This window comes from Protopterus annectens, chromosome 9.part0 (genome assembly GCF_019279795.1).
Source record: "Protopterus annectens isolate FY-2018-M chromosome 9.part0, PAN1.0, whole genome shotgun sequence".
Lineage (NCBI taxonomy): Eukaryota > Metazoa > Chordata > Ceratodontiformes > Protopteridae > Protopterus > Protopterus annectens.
Genome location: NC_056743.1, coordinates 1,813,216,617 through 1,813,241,937, shown reverse-complemented (window position 1 = coordinate 1,813,241,937; position 25,321 = coordinate 1,813,216,617). Strand labels below are relative to the sequence as shown.

General features: G+C 44.6%; 1 protein-coding gene across 1 annotated transcript in view; it reads left to right on the top strand.

Annotated features, from left to right (window-relative positions):
- Positions 1-25,321, top strand: part of LOC122812280 (venom factor-like) — a 2,973,268-nt gene that overhangs the window by 112,502 nt on the left and 2,835,445 nt on the right. The window contains exon 2 of the mRNA XM_044084681.1: positions 350-539. Coding sequence (XP_043940616.1) covers positions 350-539 — 190 coding nt within the window. The remainder of the gene's footprint in view (positions 1-349; positions 540-25,321) is intronic.

The following is a 25,321-nucleotide window of genomic DNA, read 5'->3' as shown; positions in this document are numbered from 1 at the left end:
CCGGGGAGAAATGCTCCAGATGCATGACATTGACAAATGGGGAATCACTTTAAGGATGAACTTCTCTGCACCTCTGCAGTGCAGCAATCCCAGAGATGGTTGTATAAGTTAGTGTTTTACATTTTCTAACCACACATTGTAGAAGGATTTGTGTTAGGGACCCAGAAGTTCAGCTGACTGTGAAGGGCTTAAGATAACTGTGGTAGCAATGTACTGGCTAGTATGCCGCAGCATCCAAGAAATAATATTCCTTTTGATAACAATTGAATCAGGATCTACAGAACTGTAAAACTTGACAGTAAAATAAGATAAAAAAATCCCTTCCTTGATTTTGTCTTTTTTTTTTCAGGTTCACTTTGATAGCTCCGAACATCCTGCATGCTGGAAGTGATGAAACTATAGTGCTTCAAGCGCATAACTTCAACCAAAACATAAAGGTTGACATTAAAGTTTTTGACTTTCCAAAAAAGACAAGGAGTCTATATGGAGGTTCTGTAACATTACAGGGGAAGGACCTCTTCGTCAGTACAACAATTAATGTAAGTGAGATAGTTAAAACAGTGTGTGGTTACTGTTGTTTATCTCTGCACAGTCAAGGAACCTGGTGTGTAAATTCATGCATAACTTTATTTACAGTTTTCACATGAATTGCTTTAAAAAGATAAAGAAAATAGATAATATGATGTGCTTACCTCTCACTGAATCCATTTAGTCCAATTTCTCCTTTACCTTTGTCCCATTCTAAACACGTGCTACACTTTACTTATGCTCTCTGCTAAAACCTCTAATCATTGCACCCCTGGTGATTCATTAACAATGGCTGCATCATTGCGTTCATAGTGTGACAAGTACTATGACTATGGCTAAACATATATGCACGTAGCCACGGCACTTTGAATAAAAACAGTCTGTCCCATGGCTGCAGCACAGGTTTGCAGCCAGATCTTGCTCAGCCACATCATGGCCACATCTAACTGTAATAAATAAATGATGACTTTGCACACTAAAGCACAGTAGCAGAGGAGAGTGCGGGTGCACAGTTGTTTGATGATTATGTCAGCAAAACAACAGATGGGGACATAAATATATGAGCACTGGAAAATCAAGCAATACAGATGTTGAGTCAAGAGTAGATGTCATTAAGTCATAGATTATGTTAACATTAATCTACAAAGTGAGCTGTGAAATAAATCATTATATGGACAGATAGACCATAAATGAAATGCCAGTAAGATCATGAAGCATGCACAGGAGATGTGAGATATACAGCAATAGAGTAATGTGTTGTAACACCCCACACCATACCTAACAACAATTGGGAAATGTAAACCGTGCACCCATGTTACATTGTAAAGGTAACTACAAATAAAATTATGCCTGTCCCGAGGTGGGTCATTGCAGCAAGTCAGTCCACAGGCTAGTGCATACACATTATAATGTAAAGGTGAGACACTACAGCCGTCACAGTGGAATGGATCATAAAAACACATGCCTCTAAAATGTATCACAGGTGTAGGCAGATTGTAACAAAAATGATAAGAAATAGTCATCCAGGGATACAAACATAGAACTCTCATAATACAATATGTTATGAAACTGCCTTAGCCGGGGTAACCACTGAAGCTGTCTTATTGCAAGTATCTTATGATACATCACACATCCATGCATAAGTACACATCAACTAAGTCAGCATAGTCATTAGGACCACATAGCCCACAAATTTCCATCTTGACGTGGCTGAGGAATCCAGAAAAATAATTATGCCAGAAAACAAAATAACATTCCTCTCATAATGCACACACTCACAGCAGCATAGATGACGTTCAGGGTAATGTGACACTTGACAGCACAACAAGAGAAACAATCATAAATGTAAATGATACTGATGTACTCAAGGCCACAGTATTAGCAGGGCATGCCACAGAAGAAGTTGTAATAAAGGTGGCTGGGAAACAAATTTCAGAAGAAGAGATGAGAAGGTATTAAGAATAAAATGTACATATCTGGGTTAGAATCCCTGACTTTGTTCAAGTATATAGTTACCAGAATGATGTATTAGAAAAGCATTCTATGCGAACACTCATGAAAAAAGCGACTGGAAAACACGTCAGGGGAACAGAAGAGTTGATATCAGGACAAACAAAAGTCTGACCTTTTACATTGATGGGTAAGTCATGCCACAGATGTAGGTGTACTAAAAAGGTGTGAATACACAGATATTATGGAAATATTACAATACAACTAAAGACTGTAAAATGAACATGCAAAAATGACATAACTGGGTGGTGATTGAAACCCATATTCCATTGACTTCAACACTGCAGAAATGTATTGAGTTATGCAAGCTCTCAAATGCATGTATCATTATACCTCATTTAACATTTTTCTGGCATGTTAGCAGCACATAATGACGATGGTCAGCATTCTGGAAGGTACATCTTCAGGAAATTGAAACTCTTCCTGCATAACAGGCACAGACACATTTACAGGGAATGTTAGAACACAGTGGAACACTATATACTGTGAACTTTAGTCACAATATGTAATAATCATGGACTCACTAATTAACCCCCCCCCCCCCCAAGGTACTGGCAAGGTACTCATCAAGTTATGACAGGTCACATACTTGGAAATTGTGACAATGCAACTATTAATGTCAACTTATGTCACTAATGCCTGGTTACACAACAGTAGCTGAGCCCTTAGTGAATTCAAATATCTTCCTCAGCTTTACTACCAAATGTTCCATTCCTCTATGCCCGGTTATGAACTCCTTCACCTGTCACTCAGATTACACTGCAGATATATGGGTTTTGTAGTTATGACCCCCCCCCCCCAATTTTTGCTCATGTATGTGCCATAATAATGAGAACAGAAGTTATTGATTTTAGCATAGTTCAATATTGCAATATTTCCAATTAATGCTGCTATATTAGAAGAAAAACTTTTGTTCAAGGAATCTGTTTTTATACTTAAACTTAATACTCTTGTACCTCATGCGTTAAACTGTGACATTAATTGGAAATACCTGATTTAATTCAGGTTCTATTGTTGGATTGTCTTGATTGTTTTATTGGTATATGTATATAAGGGGAATACATTTTAATGTTGAGCTACTTTTTGAAGGCTGTATTGGCTGAGGCGCTAAACTTTTGGAATTGTTGCCAGTTGTATTTATAGAGGTGCCATGTGTCTGTAGGTGACCTGCATGAGACAGTGGTGTTTGAGTGTTTGAGTGTGTGCATGTACACAGTCAAGCCCAGTGCTAGCCCTACACGTGTGTATGTTGGACAGCTGTGGACCATACACGGTAGAGTGGACAGTTTACCATCTCCAGCCATGAACATGGGAACTGGCTCTGCCAGGAGTTCCACAGCCACCACCATGTCCAAGGTCAGATGCTGGTCTGTGTCCCCCATGGGATTGCTCAGGAACATGTGCCCATGGCCTGCCATGTCTTGGTGTGGATAGCACACTTCCCTTTGTAGTGCTGGAGGTACTGCCATTATGGGAGCGTAACTGCGCAAGGTCACATGGACTCTCAGCAGTTAGTGTTACTGACCTATATCCACAGGTCTGATGCCCAACTCCAGCCAGACATTCCAGCACAATGTATGGCCCAAGACAAACACTGTCTCAGCCCACTGTCTGTCCACTACATCAGTGAACTGATCCAGGGTGTCCCCAATGCTGTGGAGACAGTCATGGATGTCAGACTGTGCTGCTTCCATAACCCTAAGCATATGCCTGGTGTTCGGTCAGAACATGCCTATGCCTTCAACACGGCCCGAAACATATGTAGAGTGACTCGAGATATGACAACAGCAAAAGGTGTTGGACAGACAGCAGGCCTCCTACAAGCACTCCTGTCAATCTGCCTGTGTGGGACATTGCTAGCTCTCAGGCTATACCCAGTGTCTATACTCACTGGAGCCATAGTTGCTGCACTTCTCTGTTCAATATATCCACCCTCTGACTGTCCAATATCTGTGGCCTCTGGGGACTGGGTATGTGTGGGCATACAGACTGTGTGCGGAGACAATGGGGGCAGATGAGGGATGTCAACCTCTGGGACAGAGTCAGCCACCGACTACCCTACCTGTGCCTCACTATGGCCACCATCATCATCAGAGTCTGATGAGACACTGACATCAGGTTTTTGAGGGGGACAGACTCCAACCCTCCCCGGTCACCTGTGAAAACCAAGACAAAAGCAGTATATTACTACCTGTACTTTTATGTACAGTAATCCATAAAGATTCATACAAATGAGGATCCACAACTGCATTACCATTCTCACATCTTCTCATCTCTGCTCCCATGCACAGTATACAATCTCACAACAAGATATGCATGCAAGTCAACGCCTTTATAACCTGCACATCAGCTACATCCAGTTAAAGTTGTCAGTATAATTTACCTATAAGATATGCAGTATGACACTACATGTGATAGAACTGCACATTAAATCCAGTCCATCTATCTTGAGAATGACATGCCAGTACTAGTGTCACTGCCTCAGGTATGTAACATCTACCTTTTGTGTATGAACAAGCATCTTGGATTACCTGCCTCATGTATACCAGGCTGCGTAGTGCTCATAACTGTAAGTGTAAATGTGTTACTGTTCATTCAAATACACACCTGTGATTACCCAGTCAATGAACTGTAGTCAACTGTTCCAGAACGGTACATATAAATATTCTAATCTGGCTAAATGCAACATTTGTACATAGTTCAATATGGCAGCCCTTATCTTTCATAGGGTATATATAATCCATAAAACAACAGTATCATGCTTACCAGGTACAGGACCATGGGCTTGGGCAACTCCTGACAGACCTATGAACAGGTAAGGGAGAGGTATTGTTAGCACCACCATATGTTGCAGCACCACAGGGTCTTCTTCTTCTTTCAGCTGCTCCTGTCAGGGATTGCCACAGCAGATCAACTGTTTCCATTTCTTCCTGTCCTCTGCATCTTGCTCTGTTACACCAACCACCTGCATGTCTTCTCTCACCACATCCGTAAACCTTATCTTAGGCCTTCCTCTTTTCCTGTTACCTGGCAGCTTCATCCTTAGCATCTTTTTCCCAATATACTCTGCATCCCTCCTCAGCACATGTCCAAACCAACGTAATCTTGCCTCTCTGGCTTTGTCTTCAAACCTTCCAATCTGGGCTGACGCTCTGATAATCCTGTTCATCCTCATCACACCCAGTGCAAATCTTAACATCTTCAACTCTGCCACATCAAGCTCTGACCCCTGCCTTTTTGTCAATGCCACTGTCTCCAACCCATATAACATAGATGGTCTCACTACCCTCTTGTAGACCTTCCCTTTCACTCTTACTGGTACTCATCTGTCACAAATCACTCCTGACAGTCTTCTCCACCCACTCCATCCTGCCTGTACTCTCTTCTTCACCTCTCTTCCACACTCACCATTACTCTGAACTATTGATCCCAAGTATTTAAACTCATCCACCTTCACCACCTCTACTCCTTGCATCCTCTCCATTCCTCTATCCTCCTTCTCATTCACACACATATATTCTGTCTTAGTCCTGCTGACCTTCAGTCCTCTTCTCTCTAGAGCATATCTCCATCTCTACAGGGTCTCCTCCACCTGTTCCCTACTCTCACTACAGATCACACTGTCATCTGCAAACATCATAGTCCACGGGGACTCCTGTCTGATCTCATCTGTCAACCTGTCCATCACCATTACAAATAAGAAAGGTCTCAGAGCTGATCCTTGATGTAATCCCACCTCCAGCTTAAACGCATCTGTCACTCCCACTGCAGACCTCACCGCTGTCACACTACCCTCATACATATCCTGTACCACTCTTACATACTTTTCTGACACTCCCGACTTCCTCATGCAATACCACAACTCCTCTCTAGGCACCCTGTCATATGCTTTCTCTAAATCCACAAAGACACAATGCAACTCCTTCTGACCTTCTCTGTACTTCTCCATCAACACTCTCAAAGCAAACATCGCATCTGCAGTGCTCTTTCTTGGCATGAAACCATACTGCTGATCACTAATCGTCATCTCCCTTCTTAACCTAGCTTCCACTACTCTTTCCCATAACTTCATGCTGTGACTGATCAATTTAATCCCTCTAGAGTTACTACAGCTCTGCACATCACCCTTATTCTTAAAAATCGGTACCAAAACACTTTTTCTCCATTCCTCAGGCATCCTCTCACTTTCCAAGATTTCATTAAACAATCTAGTTAAAAACTCCACTGCCATTTCACCTAAACACCTCCATGCTTCCACAGGTATGTCATCTGGACCAACAACCTTTCCATTCTTCATCCTCTTCATAGCTATCCTTACTTCCTCCTTGCTAATCCACTGCACTTCATGATTCACTATCCGCACTACATGGTAATATGTGCATATATCCACTTGTACAGTAGCCACTGTTACTGGCTGTATTGCTGAGATTCAGAGTATGTGTGCACAACTGAGCTTAAACCCCTCCCAATGCAGATAGGCCTGACACCCATGTACAGGTATGTACAGCCTGCCACAGTGACTGATAAACTATTAAAATGATGGCCACAGTAAGCTTACTTGGACACTCCTGTGCTGGGGGCACTGTGGCACCCACCTCCACGATGTATGGTGTGATATAGGACTGGGAGCTGTCATGTGTTCCTAGGTTCACCAGGAATTCCTCTGTGGCTGAGAGTGGTTGTACAGCTGCAGGCCCTCCACCAGTGGTGGTCTGATCCCTGGCAACATCAGCTGCCTTTCATTGTGCAGCATTCACAATTTCTATGGTTCTCTGTCACACCTGCTCATAGGTCCTGTCCTGCTGGCCAATCTGATTAGCATCCTGCACAAGGTCTACCCACAATGCTGCCCATTGTGCATGATTATGCCTCCACTTGGGCAACCACACCTGATGATACTGCATCTACTATTACCTCATTCTTTGCATCGGAGAAGGGGGCATGTTGTCTGTGATACATGGTTCCTGAAAGACAACAAAAGGGGTACACATTATAGGTTCATAGGTAGGTACTAGGCTATTAGCCCTAAGGCCTATATAAGCCTAGCCGAAAAGGTACCCTGACTTTCACCACCCAAGAAAATTATTTTTCTGTGCCCCTGTCGAGCAGAGCCACAGAAGTGATCCCTGGGGTGAATTTCCTATTTCCCATCCAATCATAAAGATTTTTCTTGAAGAGTGCTAATGAGTAGCTCTGTTTGACATAGATAGGTAGTCTATTCTAGAGTATGAGAAGTCTCTGGGACAGGACTCTATCTCTCCAGCATGTTCTGTTTATTGTGGTGACAAGGTTTAGGTCCCTAGAGCATGTAGCTCGAAGTGATTGGGATTTCTTTAAGTGGAGCATGTCCAACAGCTCTGGGTTTGACATAGCTTTGTATGTTAGGCAGAGATCGCCTCTGAGTAGGTGATATGCGACGGAGTAAAGCTGAAGGATTACAGGACCAGATACATGGACGTCCACTATGTATAGATTCAGCACACTCATAATGGCCTGTACTACCCACTGCTCCCTCACACATCATACCCCACAGTCTGGCAACATACTACATATGTGGATCCCAGCAGGATAGTAGCACTATGGGTGTATGTCCCTGTGTGCCGTGACAGATTCTGCTGTATGTTCCTACACCTAGCACTGCAGTGTACTATGGTGTGACCCCTAAGGACAACCTTCCACTACTGTCCTATGTCCACTGGCAGACAACTAGCAATGTGCTATTACAACCACTATATGGGGACAGTCCAGTAACACCAGTGTGCCACAATGACAGAAAACAGTGCAAACCTGCTGTAGAATACGTTCCCTATAGGCATCAGGCCTGTCAACTATACAGATGATTGCAGAATGTTAAGATGTTTGCGTCATACTTTTGGTCATTTTCACAGAACATTGTGGATTTATGACAAAAGGTTGGTCAATCATTAATGGTTGATGTCAGAAAATAAAGACAGGCATCTCAGTTTAAGATGTCATACCCTTCAGAACACAGTTATGCTAATGTTTGTTTGTGTCTTTTGGCTTTTCCCGGATAGGGGTCGCCACAGCGGAACGCCGGTCTGCTAATGATTGGTAGTGAATTTTTACGTACCGGGTTACCAGCCCTGACGCACAACCTTCAACAAAGGCACGCCCCCATTCACGTATGCCTCCACACAGAAGACGCTCTAGCTGAGAATCGAAGGGGACAACATCTTGCTATGAGGCGACAACGCTACCGCAGCACCACCACCGCAGTTACAGTTAGTGTAATATCTGGTATTCTGTTCAGCTTCTTACTTTGTACGAGCAATGGTTATAGCATCCCTAATTTTGGGCCTTTGTCCCTCCATTAAATATGGCTTTGTTCAAATTTCTTGCTGTAACATGTTGACAGCTATGTTAGGTATAGCTGTCAACCAGACAGGGAACAACGTAAACAGAATTATGGACTTAACCAGAAAACATCATGGACAATCAGGGACACTTTTAAAATGTTACAACTATTTATGTGAGATAGTGCCAAAATGAGAGGAGGTGAATTAGTGTACATTGTCTGACGTTACAGGAGTATACACCTGTACGTATTGTCACTATGTATTACCTGTAATGCACTAGCTTCCCTATAACAGCCATGTGTTGTAGGAGGGAATAAGGGGGACAGAGCTAATATGTGAGTGGAAATCAGGTACATTTGTGAGGCGTGCATGAGTATCAGTGACATGTCATTAACATAGATCTAAGACAGGCTTACTGCTGTAATCACTATTCCCCATACTTCCATCCTCCCATCTGCTTCGTGTTATATGGAGAAATCAATTACATACCTGGTTGAGTGCAGTACTCCTTTGTTGAACTTTGCTTCCAGTAATCTTTTGAAAATACGCTCTCTGTGTGCGGTAAGTCTCATACAGACGTGTTCCCCATAACCAGTTGCTTGCCTTTTTAAGGTACTGCTCGTTAACAGGTACTTTTCTCTCCACCAATCTGTGGCTCTGATGTGGTAATTGCAGTGAAAACAGCTGAATTGCACTATCATTAGCTAATAACATGCCACTACAATGCTATATATAAGGCCTTCATGTAGACCCCAGCCCCTTTCTTAGCTGTTAACATCGACAGTACTAAGGTGTGGAGACTACAGCATCACAGAGAGTAGGTGCCATAACTGTCAACTGTAGAGATTTATGTAGTATGCCCACAGTTTTGTCTCATATATGTGGTCAGTGGCCCTTGACATTGTGGTCATCTGGCAATTCACTGGCAAATATTGTGGGTTGAGTTCAGTAATGGAAGGCACACATTTGAGTTTCAGACATCATACCCCTCAGAATACGCATGCTACTGCAATAGCTGTTATTCAGGCAACTTACTATCTATGTAGGAGCAAACTGTAAAACATGTCCCAGTCTGTGGACCTTTGCCCCCCCACCCCCCACCCCCATTAAGTATGGCTTTGTCCGGATTCCTTGTGCTAGGGGGTTGGGAGGTATGGTAGGTCTGTAGGAGCTACCTTTACATACAGATGTATGTGTGCTACAGGCTGCAGCTGCTGCTGCAGCCTAGAACACATGGGGGGGGGGGGTGCAAACACTTTGGAGGACAACAAGCCATACATGTAACTGTGGCAGCTGTGTCACTCCTATTGTTACGTCAGAGCCCGAGTAAGGGTACCCTTTACAGTCCAATTGAGGCATATGATTAAGGCACATCTGTTATGCAACAGTACCAATAACAGAATAGTAGGCAACATATAGTTATGCTATACGGATATGTGCAGTGTGTCCCTACCTGCATGCCTTTGACTTCAAAACACAATAGTGATTCTTTAATTAGCAGTAACCTGTGTGGGTAATGATTGCATGACTCAGTCATTAATTGCTGTCTTCACAATACTGTAATTGAACTGCAACACAAGACTGGATTTGAACCCAGGACTGTTTATGGCAAAATGTACTGTATGAAAGGCATTTTACAGACTGAACTACTGAGCTACTGCTGCAGCAGGTGTATTTGCAAGGTATATGTGCAGACATTCAGGCTGTGACACATTGTTTGCATCTATCGGTATGTACATGGCTTTCTATGGCTGTATTTCTGCACCAGGGTCCAAGTTGAATATGTTATTTGCTATTGATGCCTTAGCAGGTGTCTTTCTACATGCTGCTGATACAAGGGCACATTTACCTTCTGTCACAGGCCTCACTTAAATCCATGTTTATATCTTTGGCTGTCTAGTGGTGTATTATTGCACCAGAGTCCAAGGTACACTCCCATTTTTCCCATTAATTTTTAATTCCAGTTTGAGCGGTGCAGCACGGCACGCAGCTTTGCTGAGACACGCCTAATGCCTGTAAATGGTAATCACCATGTTTTGATGAAAACACCTGATGTTAAGTTATCAATCTCGCCTTCATTCTTGCTGGATGGGTTCGGAGCTGATCCTCGGCTCCGACTCGGCCAATACTAAAGCTCGAGAGCTAATTCCACCGGCTCAAGGCTCCCCTATATCCCACAATGCTAGGCGGTAACTACTCAGATCTCGTTTGCCGCTTAGCTGACGAGGTGCTTCTTCTACCGGCTCTGGCAGGTTAGTAAGTTTTCTTGTTTAAAAACTTCAATTTCTACCCCTATTTTTTTCCATTTAGTTTACCTTTATATAGAGTATTCCATTAGTTTAAATCGGGTCCCCCCTTTTATCCAAAAAATTCCCGTTTTATCCCCTTTTTAACTTTTAGGCCTTTGGCCCACTCCCTCTCTTTTCCCTGTCCATCAGTGTGACTGGATTTTTATTTGGTTAAGGGTGTGTCTGTGTGTTGTGTTTGTGTTTTTTTTCACACAGCTTTTTAGGATGTCTGAAGACTCCAAGGTCTCAGGCTTCAAGAAGTGTGATTCGTGCTGTCAGAAAATGTCTCTGACAGACGGTCACACTTCTTGTGTAGATTGCCTGGGACCTTTGCACCTGCAGGACTCATTTGCTGTGTGCCATGCATTCAGCCCTAGAGTCCTGCAGGAACGCAAAAACAAGTTAATTCTTCAAGGCGTGTTAAAGCCTGAAGGCCCTCCGACCCAGTTTGCGTCAGGGAAGCCTTCTAAGACTTCCAGGCCATCGGCTCCAGTTTCAGAGCCGTCTCCTGGAAGCATTAAAATGGCTTCGACATCGGCTCCGGTTGGAGCCGATGTTTCGAAATCTCATACCGTTACCTCGGCTCCGGCTGGAGCCGAGGTTGGCAAGACTCAGTCGGCTCCGATAAGCTTATCGGAGCCACCTTCAAATAAGAGGTCTAGGTCCCCTTCTATCGGCTCCATCCACTCGGCTCCGGGATCCCCTCTTCTGTCGGAGTGGAGCCATAGGTCTCATTCCTCTCGGTCCTCCAGGCTGTCCGACCATGATTTACAAAGGGTGGTGAGTAGACTTCTCAAGTCCGAGGCACTGGCCCAAATGCTGCATAGCCCTACTCAACAGTCAGCGGCTATTTCCATCCCTGATTTTATTCCTCCTCCGACTCCTTTGAGTTCGGAGCCGGGGCTCATCGGAGCCGTGGCTGTCGGTGCTTCGGAGCCGATACCTTCCCTTTCGGCTCCGTCGTCTGCTCCGATTTCCTCATTGGAGGGATCTCGGCGCCGGGCTTCCCTCATCGGCTCCGAGGGGGCGAGTGGCATCGGACCCTTGTCCGACCCCGTTCTCCCTCTCGGGGCGTCGGCGCTGGTGAGTTCGGCTCCGACATCGGCCTCGGAGCCGTTCCTGTTGGTGCCGGGGGGGGTCCTTGTCTCCTCGGAGCGGGGACCTCCGGCCTTGGCTGATAGGGGCACCTTCGAGGTCATGCGGATCGTGCTAGACCCAGTGTCTACCCCACAGTCGGCTCCATCAGCTCCTCCCTCTTCAGTGCCTGCGGTGGTTTCTACCCAGCCCCTTGTATCAGACCGCAGAGAGCCAGCTCCTCAGGTTTCCCCATTGGGAATTTCCTCCTCTTCCAAGGCCTCTCCTGATCCGGTAGGAGAACCCCCTCAGAAGAGACAGTGCAAGAGGAAGCACATTGACTCCCCTGAGTCTATCACCTCTGACACTGACTTGGAGGAATCTGAAGGTTCCCCTCGGTCCCCCTCTGAGGATGTCTCCTTTGCTGACATCCTTGAAATCCTAAAACAGAGGGGGAACTGGCCCGCCCTTAACCCTTCAGAGGACGAGTCAGTTTACCTTGAGGGGTTTGGCTCTCGCCCTTCCACCTCCTGGGTGTCCCCTCCCTTTGACCCCCTTATGGAAGTGGTGGCAAGGAAGGCTTGGACGGCCCCTGATTCAGTGGAACCTACCCCAAGGAGACCGTCAAAATGTATTACTGCCCCTAAAGAGAAAGAGTTTCTATCTAAAGGTGTGTCTGTTGATGCCATGGTGGTGGCCGCAGCCACTAAGAAGGATAGCCGGTCCTTCAGTACCTGTCCATCCTCCTAATAAAGAGTCTAGGACCATGGACAGGTATGGTAAGCGGATGTTTTCATCAGCGACCTTTTCAATGCGGTCGCTGAACTACTTGTGTCACTTCACCCGTCTCCAGAGAGATTTGTTCAAGGATATGGGTGAGGCCATACAGGATCCAACAGCTGAGGGGTTCCAAGACAAAATGAACTCCCAGTTGGCAACCCTAAATTCGATTGTTAACTCCTCCATGCGGCTTATCTCATATGCTGCTGATGGGGCAAGTAGGGCCGCAGGCACAGGTGTAGCTTTACGACATCACGCCTGGATGTGGCTTTGCAATTTTGCGGACCCTCTCAAGGCGTCCTTCACCAATTCCCCCTTTGATGGCTCAACATTGTTTGGTCCTCAGGTGAAGGATACATTGACTAGGTGCGAGGTGGAAGGTAAGACTCTCTCTGCCGTGGGAGTCCGTTTTTCTACCCCTTCTAGACCTTATCCAAAAGGTCAGAGGGGAGGAAAAATGTGGTTCCGCAAACCTCAGGGACTCTCATCTGACACACAAGGTCGATTCCCCTCTAGAGGCAGAGGAGGGAATAACAATAGACGCCGCCCTAGGGGCAGAGGAGGTCCACAAAACCAGGGTAGCAGAGAAACTTTCTCTGATAAACCCTTTCAGCATCCCTGAGGAGCTGCCGGGCTGTCCACCTTCGGAGGCAGTCGGGGGAAGATTATCACTGTTACCCAAAAGCCTGGCTTTCCCTCACTCAAGACAAATGGGTACAGTCAATCATATCCGAGGGTTACAAAATTCCCTTTATTCACATCCCATCCCAACCCAAAGGATCCCTTCCAGACGTTCCACCCAGTCTAAGGTAACAAGCAGCACTAGAAATATCAAAGCTGCTGTCAAAAAGAGCTATCCAACCAGTCCCAGCAGACCAGCAAGGATCCGGAATCTACTCCAAATTCTTTTTGGTACCAAAAAAAACAGGGGACTGGAGACCAATACTGGATCTCAGCAAGTTAAACGATTATATCAAAAAAACAAAATTCCGGATGGTCACGCTACAGTCCATTCTACCCTTCTTGGGTCAGGACAATTGGATGTGCTCGATAGATTTTCAGGATGTGTACTACCATATCAAAATGCACAGACGCTCCAGGAGGTTTCTCCGCTTCAGTCTGGGAGCCAGTCACTATCAGTTCAGAGCCATGCCCTTTGGTCTCACTACAGCCCCCAGAGTGTTTACCAAATGCATGGCAGTGGTCGCGGCTCACTTGAGACGTCAAGGATTCCAGGTGTTTCCATATTTGGAAGACTGGCTCCTTACCGCCACCACCAGACATCAACTGCTTCTATCCAGAGACTTCACCATCCAAACTTGCCAAGCTCTAGGCATTTCAATAAATTTCGAAAAATCTGCCTTGTCGCCTTGTCAGTCTATTACCATTATAGGCGCCACCTTAGACACAATCAGTCTTTCCGCCTGACTTACAGAGCAAAGAGTGTTAGATATTCGCAAACAAGTTTACCTTCTACTACAATGCAACAAGGTCAAAGCCAGGGTAGTCTTGAAGGTATTAGGACTCATGGCAGCTACTATCACCCTTCTCCCCTTAGCTCGTTTCCACATGCGGATCCTCCAGTGGATGCTATTTACTCAATGGTCCTTCCAACAGCTCCCGATGTCTCACATCATCCTAATAACTCAATCATGCAAGAATCACCTGTCTTGGTGGATCACATCACCTCAAGTTCTCCAGGGCAGACCTTTCATTCCCCCCCCCCAGTCGCCACGGTGACAACAGAGGCCTCCCTGATCGGGGGGGGGGCATTATCAGGGCAGGACAGTCCAGGGCACGTGGCAACCTTTTGAGTGCCACTTGCACATAAATGTCTTAGAGATGAGAGCAGTGCTTTTAGCGTTGCAAGCCCTTCAGGACTCTCTTCCCACAGGGACTATTGCAATTCAGACGGACAACATGTCCGTAGTGTGGTACATCAACAAACAGGGCGGAACCAGGTCCTACCCCTTATGTCGAGAGGCACTCAGACTTTGGCAGTGGGAGATTTCTTCTCAGCATTTTCTGATAGCAACGCACATTCCTGGGAAGTCCAACGTGATTGCGGACAAGTTGAGCAGGGCCATTCTCATGCCCCACGAGTTGTCTCTAAAGAAATCAGTGCTGGAAGAAGTCTTCCAAAGATGGGGCCAGCCTTGCTGCGATCTTTTTGCTACTCCCCAAAACAGCAAGTGTCACCACTTCTTCACTCTCTTCCCATTACCAGGCCATCCCACCAGAGACGCTCTAGTCCACGATTGGCCCCGGGGACTTCTGTATGCTTTTCCCCCCTTTCCACTGATATCTCAATTAATTCAGAAAGCTATCATCTTGAGAGTTACAATGATCCTCATTGCCCCTTACTGGCCTCGACAGATATGGTTTCCATTCCTCCATCATTACCTGTTGGAGCAGCCTTGGCATCTGGACCCGGTGCCAGATCTTTTGACCCACCAGTCGGGCCAGCTGCACCACTCCCTTCAATCTCTCAACCTCACAGCGTGGTTTCTCCGATTCCTACACTAGCCAGGCTTCCCTTAATCTCTCATTCGGTCCGAAACATCCTGATAGCCTCTCACAAGTCTTCTACCAGGAAGATTTATAATAGTAAGTGGAAACGTTTTTCCTTCTGGGCAGCATCAAAAAATATAGACCCCTTCACTGCACCTATCCAGTCTATCCTAGACTTTCTGGCAGAGCTCTTTCATTTAGGCTCTTCCTCATCTACCATTAGAGTACAACTAGCTGCTATATCTAACTTTCATGTAGGTGTCTCAGACTCCAGTATCATGTCCCATAAGCTCTGCAAAGCCTTTTTAAGAGGTGTTTTGCTGCTCAAGCCTCCAATCAAAGATCCCCCACCTCAATGGGACTTGAATTTGGCCCTAGCATCCTTGATTCTTCCCCCCTTCGAACCAGTGGCTTCACTTTTTCTAGTAGCCATAACTTCAGCTAGAAGGGTATCTGAACTTCAAGCTCTGTGCAGTCATCCTCCATACTTAGTTTTCCACAAAAACAGAGTGTCCCTCCGGATTAATCCATCCTTCTTACCTAAGGTTTCCTCTGAGGCAAACCTAAACCAGACGATTGATCTCCCCGTCTTCTTCCCTGATTATTCCAACAGGTCGGAACAAAAGTTACATTTTCTAGATGTTCACCGTCAACTTAGATATTATTTAGACAAGACTAAACAGTTCAGGAAATCTGATCAGCTTTTCCTGTCTTATGCGGAAGGGAAATTGGGCCTTCCAGTTACTAAAGTGTCCCTTTCAAGATGGGTTACCTCTATAATTACCTTCATCTATGAAATCAGAAATCAAAATCTGCCTTCAAGACCTAGAGCTCATTCAACTAGGGCATTAGCTACATCTGTAGCTTTTCAGGATAGGCTGCCAATAGATTCCATTTGTGCAGCAGCCACATGGGCTTTACCTCATACCTTTATTTTACATTACAAATTGGATATGGCCTCCAGAAACCATGCCAACTTTGGTTCCACTGTTCTCAAGAGTCTGTTCCGATAGGCCACCCGGGATAAGGCGCTAGGGACGCGGTCCCATCCAGCAAGAATGAAGGCGAGATTGACAACTTAACATTAAGAAGTTATGTACCTGCCATAACGTTCCATGTTAGTTGTCTTCTTCTCGCCTTCTTTCTTGCGTCCCACCCTCCTTCCCCCTAGCCTGGACAGACCGATAGGAAATTTTGGGATCTTCCTTTGGGGTTTTCCTTCCCACATGTTCTACCACCTCTATTCCCCCTTTTATGTTTGTGGTAGCTTACATACAGGTTTATATAGAGGTGGGTTCTTCTTTCTCCATACTGTGGAGATCAGAACTGCTTGGTTTAGCTATCAAACGAGATCTGAGTAGTTACCGCCTAGCATTGTGGGATATAGGGGAGCCTCGAGCTGGTGGAATTAGCTCTCGAGCTTTAATATTGGCCGAGTCGGAGCCGAGGATCGGCTCCGAACCCATCCAGCAAGAAAGAAGGCGAGAAGAAGACAACTAACATGGAACGTTATGGTAGGTACATAACTTCTTATTTTAATTATGATCTGTGTGGTGTGGTGGGTTAATGCAGTGTGCTGCAGGTGTGATGGGCCTAGGTCCAAAACATGGCAGAGATGTTTATTTTGTACATGTGACTTACAATTTTATAAACATGTATACTCATTAAAGCTCTATTTAGCTGAGCTAAGCAAAGCTGAGCAATGAGACATGCCGCACAGCTCCACACAAAAAAAAATAAAGAAAGAAAAGAAAAAAGGGGAAATAGGAAAGTGGTGAAATGGGGGCAAGCAGGGGGAAAACATAGTGAAAGGCAGGTAGGGATGTGCATGAAGGGTGTAGGAAAGAATCATAGCTATCCATTTCTTGTACAGCAACAACCGTGCAGTTTGACAGAGTTTGTAGATGAATTTGAACTCTCAAACCCAAGAGAGAGGGGTGAGGACTACATAACCTTGTTGTCAAGCCAGGTGGACCAAATTACTTCTGTCCAGTGGACATGTGTGTAAATGCAGAGCTATGTATGGGGCGATATATATATATATATATTTTTTTTTTAGAAAAGGTGCCCATTTTTTTTTTTTTTATTAAGGTGAGAGTGGAATGTTGGGGAAGGGACTTAGGTACGTGTGAAGAGGTAAGCTGGGTAGGAGAAGATGCATTCACAGATAGACAAGACAGCAGACAGGGGCAGTGTGTGACACATGAGGTAGATGAACACCTTGGATGGGGAGGGTGTTGTGGAATCCAAGTCGCATGTGTCTCCAGACATCAGCAGCATGATTCACATCCCCACCCATGGGACTGTCAACACTGCTCCTACACTGCCCCGAGGGTGGCTGTGCTGGAGCCTGGGCGCCAGGGTGAGGCTGTCCCACCAGTTTGGCCAGTATGCCCTCAATCCGGCGCAGGCGGCTACAATGAACAGTCTTGGTTTCCATGACCAGCAATTGATCCTGGTTGAGAACAGCCCCTCTGCCACTGCTCCCAGGAGGCCAGGCCCTGTCCCTTGTGGCGGTCCCACCTGACACTGCAGGTGGTGCAGGGACAGCGGAGGGGGCACCACTGGTCTGGGCCCCAGATGTGCCAGAAGCCAGTGCCATGGCCAGTTGAGGCAAGGTAGGTGGATCAGCCAGAACTGGCCTACTCTGATGTGCTGTGGTAATGGAGTTATAGCAGTAAGTATAGGTTAGGTGTGAACAAATCATTGTTAATAATAATAGCTTGGAAGAACATTGGAAATAACCCAATTACATATACAAGCATATTATGTGAAACACAACAATAAATAACAGAACAGTCAGTATGTTAATAGTATGCCATTAACAGTAACAGCATAAGGCCAACAAAACAGGTAATTTAACAAGATATGTTAATATGCAACCATTGTAATACATAACGATAATAAAACACGTCCCAAAATACAGTTAATGTAACAACATATGTTAATAGTAAACCATAACCAGTGAATAACAATAAGAAGTAAATGAAGACAAAGGGTCTAGAGAGAGAGAGAAAAACAGTTGATTAGTAACATTTCTGGTTATTTCCTTGACAACAGTACTGTCTATTCTACAGGTCTGTATTTTCTTTATGTGTACAATGACTACAAGCTTTCTATAGCTGATGTAACATGTACATACCTCTTAAGCTATTTGCATGAGACACTGTGGGCCAAGCAGTAACAACTGCAGGTACACAACTACACAGGACACTTGCACATCAGGTTGACCTATATAACTAGCAAGGTATTCTGTGGGCAGATTTGGTGATACTTTGCAGTCTAGGTAATCATTTCAATGGTAATCCTGTGACTGATGGATTACGCACTATTAATTAAATAACATGAAATCATGACACTTGAGAGACATATATATGTACAGTATAGACACTAAACAGTTGTCATGCCTTGGTTGACAGGTATGGGAATAGAACCCAATAGCAGTGACTGCAGGGGACATCTGCATAGAATGTATTAATTGACTGCAGGAACTTTTAACAGACACTCCAGGCATACAGCAATACCGGGATTAGACATTTTATTTCTGAATGAACATTGCTGATGAACACATTCTTGTGACATCTAAACACACAATTATCTTCTCATAATATGGGCTACCTCACCTATTTACCTGTAGTTCCAGTGGAGAGAGAAATTGTGAGCATTATCTGAAAGCTACTGTAATATTTACTGCTACATAATACTGGATTTGAATCCTTGACTGTGTGTGTGGCAAAATGTACTGTATAGAGACCATGCCCTTTTTATTTCATTTTTCTGTGAGGAGGAACATTGGCAAAGGAAGTCAGGAATGTCAGAGGTAGGTAGGAGTAGGACATTGGTTAGCATGAAAAGACAGAGATGACTAACAAGGTGTGGAGTAACACACTGAGGGAAGGAGCTACTAGAAGAGTAGCTAGGCTATTTGGAGCCCATGGTGAGACCCTCATTTTGTGCCTTCCCCATAAAGAGCAAAAAAACATTTTTTTTTTAACAGGTGTTTGAAGAAATGCTTTGACAACAACTTTTCAAAAATCATAGACCAATTGGCTCAAAATTATGTCCAAACCAAAAGTTTTATTGAAAATTTGAAGCATTTTTCAGAGTTAATCATTTAACTTTCATGTAGTGTATAATCAAAAACAACACAGCTTTAGCAATTTAAAGAAACCACACAAATAGTAAAAGCAGAATTCAGCACAATCTGCATCTCTTTGCAGGTACAGTCTAAATGTCAACAGCAGCATAACAAATTATACTATTAATAGTTTGGTAAGTATGAACTGTAACATAGAAAACAAATGAACTATGGGTGTGGTGCAGACAGAAAAAGCATGACCCAAGGGAGAAGCAGCTAAAATATACACCCTGACCCTTCAAAATATATCTATAATGTATTCTGCACAAATAAAAGTTTAGTGTGCATTGCCACACCATTTGTACCTGAAGTTTACATCATATTGCTAGCTTCTTGTAACACAGTGTTCTAATAGTCAGTGCTAGTTCAGTGAAGTCCCAAAACCCTTCTGTGAAGGAATCTGTTTACCTGCAGGCTTTTGGCACCTGCCTATCTGCCTCCTGGGTGACCCCACCCGGTGATAAGCTCATTCAGTTAATTTCACACTGGGCGTGGAAGACTCTGGACCCCATCAAACCCATCCCCAACAGACTTGATAAAATATTATCTGCCCCTGAGAATAAACAGCTCTGAGTCAAGGGGCTAACTGTCGATGCCATGGTCATAGTGGCCACCACTAAAAATGAACTCACTGAGGAGAGTTCATCTGTCCATCCACCCAACAGGGATCTCGGGCTATGGAAAGATTTCGGAAGTGGGCCTACTCTTCATCAACCTTCACTATAAGGTCTTTGAACTTCTTGGCACACTTCACAAGACTTCAACAGGATCTGATTAAGGAATTGTCAGGTACCCTGGTGAGAGCTGTAGCTGAGGGAGTCCAAACAAAAGTGGCTTTCCAGCTAGCCACCCTGGAGTCTGTGTCTAATTTGTCCATGAGGCTAATTGCATACACAGTCAAAGGGACTTCCAGAGCAGTGGGTGCAGGCATAGCTATAAGGAGACATGCCTGGATGCACCTATGTGACTTTGAAGAATCATTCAAGTCTTCTTTTTTTCAATGCTCCCTTTCACAGAACATCCTTGTTTGGCCCTAAAGTGAAACAGACTTTATCCTGTAAAAAAAAAATACTGTAAGCCTGTTTCCTACCTTTCCTGTAACTAGTGTTCCAGATACAGATTTGCTGCTTCCAGGACTGTATGTAAGCTTTTGAGCCCCTCAAGCTGTTCTGTGTTGGAGGGAAGCCAATCAGTGGGAGTGGTAAGCACTAGGTAACCTGTCTACCACATAAGGAGTGGTTCTGGCCCAGAAATTGTAGTTATTGGCCGTTTGGGCAATCTTTTCCATTTCTCTCAACTTTCTGATTTGAAAGCCTGCATTTGCACTTGTTTCTGTCCTGTAACTCGTCTAGTGCAGATACAGATTCTTAGTTTTAGCACTTAAATTTGCTTATTCGTGCTCAGTACTTGTTCAGAACTTGTAAGCACTAAATAAGCTACTAATTACTATAGCACTCAACCTTCCTCATTACCTAGAGGAAAGTTTTTGTACTTACTTTTCTCACTTGCTTAGAGAAAAACAGCTCTTGTACTCACTTTCCTCACTTATCTAGAGGAAAATAGTTTTTTTATTCAGGCATGTCCAAGGGTCAGCTCCCAGTGTTCTCTCCTGTCTATCTGATGAATCTGGTCATCTTGAGGCAATGTAGAAATTGCCTCATGTACACAGACAACCCTCTCCTCCTACCACCCAATACTACAACCTGTGAGAGATGCACTTATCTAGCCAAACTGGAGGTAAAGCTCTCTCCAACCAAGAATGAACTTGACAGTCAAGAGGAGAAGGTAAACATTTGCACCACACCACACTCATCACATAGTCTCACTAAATCGACACCACCAAAATCCACACATAGTAACATAAAAACATTCATGGAGGCTCTCAGTAATAATCTGTCTAAGCAACAGAGACCTCCAAAGCAGAAACGAAAGCAACCTCCATCCCACAACACAACCCAATAACACATAGTCCACAAACTCAGTGCGCCACTCAACCACAGCCAATAAGGCAAAACAATGTACCCAACACACTAGTCATATTTGACTCTATAGTCAGGCACACTGATGTCCCACTCACCAGGCTAAACAAGGAGAAGGTTACTGTCAGCTGCCTGTCGGGTGCCAGGATCTGCCACATAACCCATGCACTCAGGTCTCTCCACAACAAGTACAAATATGGCTCTGTCATTGCCCATGTTGGTGTGAATGACCTGAGACGTACCTCACTGGACTACATGAAAATAGACATGGAAGAGCTCTCTGATCTTGTAGCCCAGGCACGTATGACCCTAGCTCTGAGTAGCATTCTGCCATTGCCCAGAATGATACCGCAGTACAAGGACAAAATCATTGACTTCAACAATTGGCTAAGCTTCTGGTGTCATTCTAAGGGGATCCAGTATCTGTTTGCTTGGGATGACATGGTCTACTAGCCACGATGCTTTGCCACAGATAGCCTGCACCTGTCGCCCCTGGGATTCTGGATACTGGCTAAGGCTCTTGCCACCCCGATAGTGCCTTTTTTAGGCAAGGTTCAAATGACAAATTCACCACCATAACAGGAACAGGCAAGCAAAAACTGAGAGTAATGCTACTCAGTGCTAGAAGTCTAAATCTCAAAATGCACTCACTCGAGGCACTCCTTAAAATAGAGAACATCTATATCTGTGCAGTGACTGAGACCTGGTTCAAGGCTCCAGATAGCACCCCTGCACTACCAGGCTATAACTCATACCACACTTTTTGGCTATGTAACCTGGACCGAAACACCAAAGGCGGAGGTGTGTCCATATTCATTAAGGATATCCACACCTCCAGGTTAGTTGCTCAGCATAATGCATCCAAGGGTTATCCAAGTGCAACTAACTCTGGGCAAAACTGAAATCCAAATTGTAGCTTGCTACAGATCCCCCACCATGCCCCAGGATTCGCACTCTTTTCTTGATGTACTGGAAAATATTAGGGTTCAACCAAATACCCTAATAATGGGCGACTTCAACTACTCCCACCATTAACTGGGAAAACTACTCATGTACCAACTCCTTAGTTCAATGCTTTCTGGAATTCATAAACTCCAATGCCCTGGATCAACTTATCCACACCCCAACCAGGGGTAACAATATCCTAGACTTAGTTATTACCAACATGAGTGACCGGTGTTCCACACCTGAAGTCAACTCCTTGTTGGTCCGATCCGACCATAAGCTAATCACCCTTGATATCCACATCCTGCTCCCACCCCCCATTAAGGAAACCATGGTAAAAAATTTCTCCAAAGCCAACTTCATGCTTCTTAAGACAGAAGTGGTGAACTGCATGACACCCATGCAGATGGACAATACATTTACAACTGCTGAATCCTACACAAATGCAGTCTATAAGCAATTACATGAGTGCACAGATCGTGCTATCCCAAATAGAACCAAGATGCTATTTTCCAAAAAAAGGAAGCCAATCTGGTGGTCCCCTGCCATAAACAAACTGTACAACAGAAGGAAGAAACTGTTGCAAAAGAAAGTAAAATTCCATGAGTGGAGGAGCTCCCTGGTCAGCCTCAGTAATAAGCTGAGATCCATTATAAGATCCTCCAAAGCTAGCTACGAAAACAAAATTGCCACTAATTCTAAGGACAACCACAAAGCATTCTATAGCTATGTCAAGAATCTCGATGACAACACCCAGATCTGCTCTGAGTTACAGCACAATGGCACAAAAATTACAGAACCAACTGATATTGCCAACATCCTGGCAGACAGGTTCAGTGCTAACTTTACCCTCCCCACCATCTAAAGGGCCCATATCTATACAGGAAGAATGCAGAGTCCCCGTAATCACAACTATGCAGGTAAAAGCTGCACTCTCTAAAGCCAAAAACACCGCATCCATAGGACCGGACAACATCCCAGGCTGCGTTTTACACAAACTTCTGAACAAACTGGCTCCCCACTTAAGCACCATGTTCAATAATAGCCTCGCATCAGGCTTTGTGCCCACTAAATGATGCACAGCAACAGTTATCCCACTCCACAAAAGGGGAGCCACCACTGATCCTGGGAACTATCAACCTATTAGCCTGACGAGCTTGGTCTGCAAGACCATGAAATGTATCATCATGGAACTCATAAACAACAACATTGGTAACCTCCAAACTCTGGATCCCACCCAGTTCGGGTTTGTGAAAGGCAGATCATGCCTCCTGAACCTGATTAACTTCTTTGAAGCAGTCACCAAACCTGTAGATGAGGGTAAGGTGGTTCACACAGCCGATCTTGTCCTCGCCAAGGCTTCTAACACCATCCCCCATGCTGGAATTATAGCTAAACTCACTAAACTAGGTATGAATCCCTACGTCATAAGATGAGTTGCCAAATGGCTCACTAACAGAACCCACACTGTAAAAGTTGCAGACTCCAAATCTGACCTCAAACCAGTAGGGTTGCCACCTTTTCAAATGCCCAAAGTGGGACATGTTCTGTAGAAATGTCAGATTTTCCAGGACAAATAAAAGCTTATTCTAGTAACATTTGAATTGCTTATGCTACTTCACATAACATATAGAAGTTTCATATATAACATAACTGTTTAATGCAACTATTAAAGAAAACTTAGGAAATATTTTTGTCATGAAATATCAGGACATTTGCTATTTTTTTATTTTTTTCGCAGGACACAACTGCCTAAAGAGGGACTTTCCCTTGTAAAGTGGGACTGGTGGTAGCCCTACAAACCAGTGACAAGTGGAGTACCACAGGGTTTAGTCCTGGGACCTCTCCTGTTTTTATCTACTTCTCTGAAGTACAGGCTAACACAGAATGCCTCTGGCTAACGAAGTTCACAGATGACTGCAAACTAGGAGCCATAGTCAAGTCCCCAAATGATGTGGACATCCTACAGAAGGGCCTCACTGAGACAGATGCCTGATGTCAGAGCCATGGCCTCAAGCTCAATGCTAAAAAGTGCAGTGTCATCCCCTTTGGTAAAAACTCTATACCCATGAACTACCACATAAGCAGAAATCTACTTAACACCAAATGTGTGATAAGAGACCTTGGGACCCAGGTGGATAGTAGTCTCTCCTTTGATTGTCACATCGCCACAGTAGTCAGGAAGACCTTCTATGTGGCACACCTCATCATAAAAGGGTTCTCATCCAGGAAAAAAGAGGTAATTGTTCCCCTCTACTCGACACTCATTAGACCCATTATAGAGTACAACACCCCTTTTGGAATGTACATCACAAGACATCTGCAGCAGCTGGAAAGGCCACAGAAGTACCTCACTAAGAGGATTACTGGCCTCAAACAAATGCCCTACACTGACCGTCTCAAAAAACTCCAGCTTTATTCTGTAGCATATCGCCTACTTCGAGGTGATCCCTGCCTAACATATAAATTTGTGTCAAACCCAAAGCTGTTGGACATGCTACACCTAAAGAAATCCCAATCCCTCTGAGCTACACGCTCTAGGGACCTAAACCTTAGTCACCACAATAAACAAGACATGCTGGAGGGATAGATTCCTGTCCCAGAGACTTCCCATACTCTGGAATGGCTACCCATCTATGTCAAGCAAAGTTCTTCATTAGCACTCTTCAAGAAAAATCTTGATGAGTGGATGGGAAATAGGAAATACACTCTGGGGATCACTTCTGTGTCTCTGCTCGACAGTGGCACAGGAAAATAACTTTCTTGTGTGGTGAAAGCCAGTGAATCTTGTTGGCTAGGCTTACATAGCCCCTTGGGCTGATAGCCTAGTACCTACCTATGAACCTATAAACTAGGTGTGAGAAAAATGGTAAGACCCTTTCTGCAGTGGGCGTATGTTTCTCCATCCCTCAAAGGTCCTTTGCTTGAACCAGAGGAGTGGTGGAAAAATGTGGTTCAAAAAATCCCAAGGACCTTTCCAAGACACAAATGGAGGTAGTTCCCCTAGGGGTAGAGGGGGGAACCAAAACAGAAGACATTGCCCTTGCACCAGAGGTGGTCCACAAAAACAGGGCTTCAAGTCTTCCTTTCCACCGAAGCCCTTTCAGCACTGCTGAAGGGAGGCTCAATTGTCTTCCTCAGGAGGCAATTGGGGGATGCTTGTCCTTGCACCTAAACACTTGGCTAAACATAACAATAGATTCCCAGGTGCAACAGATCATATCCAGAGACTATATTATTCCCTTTTCTCAT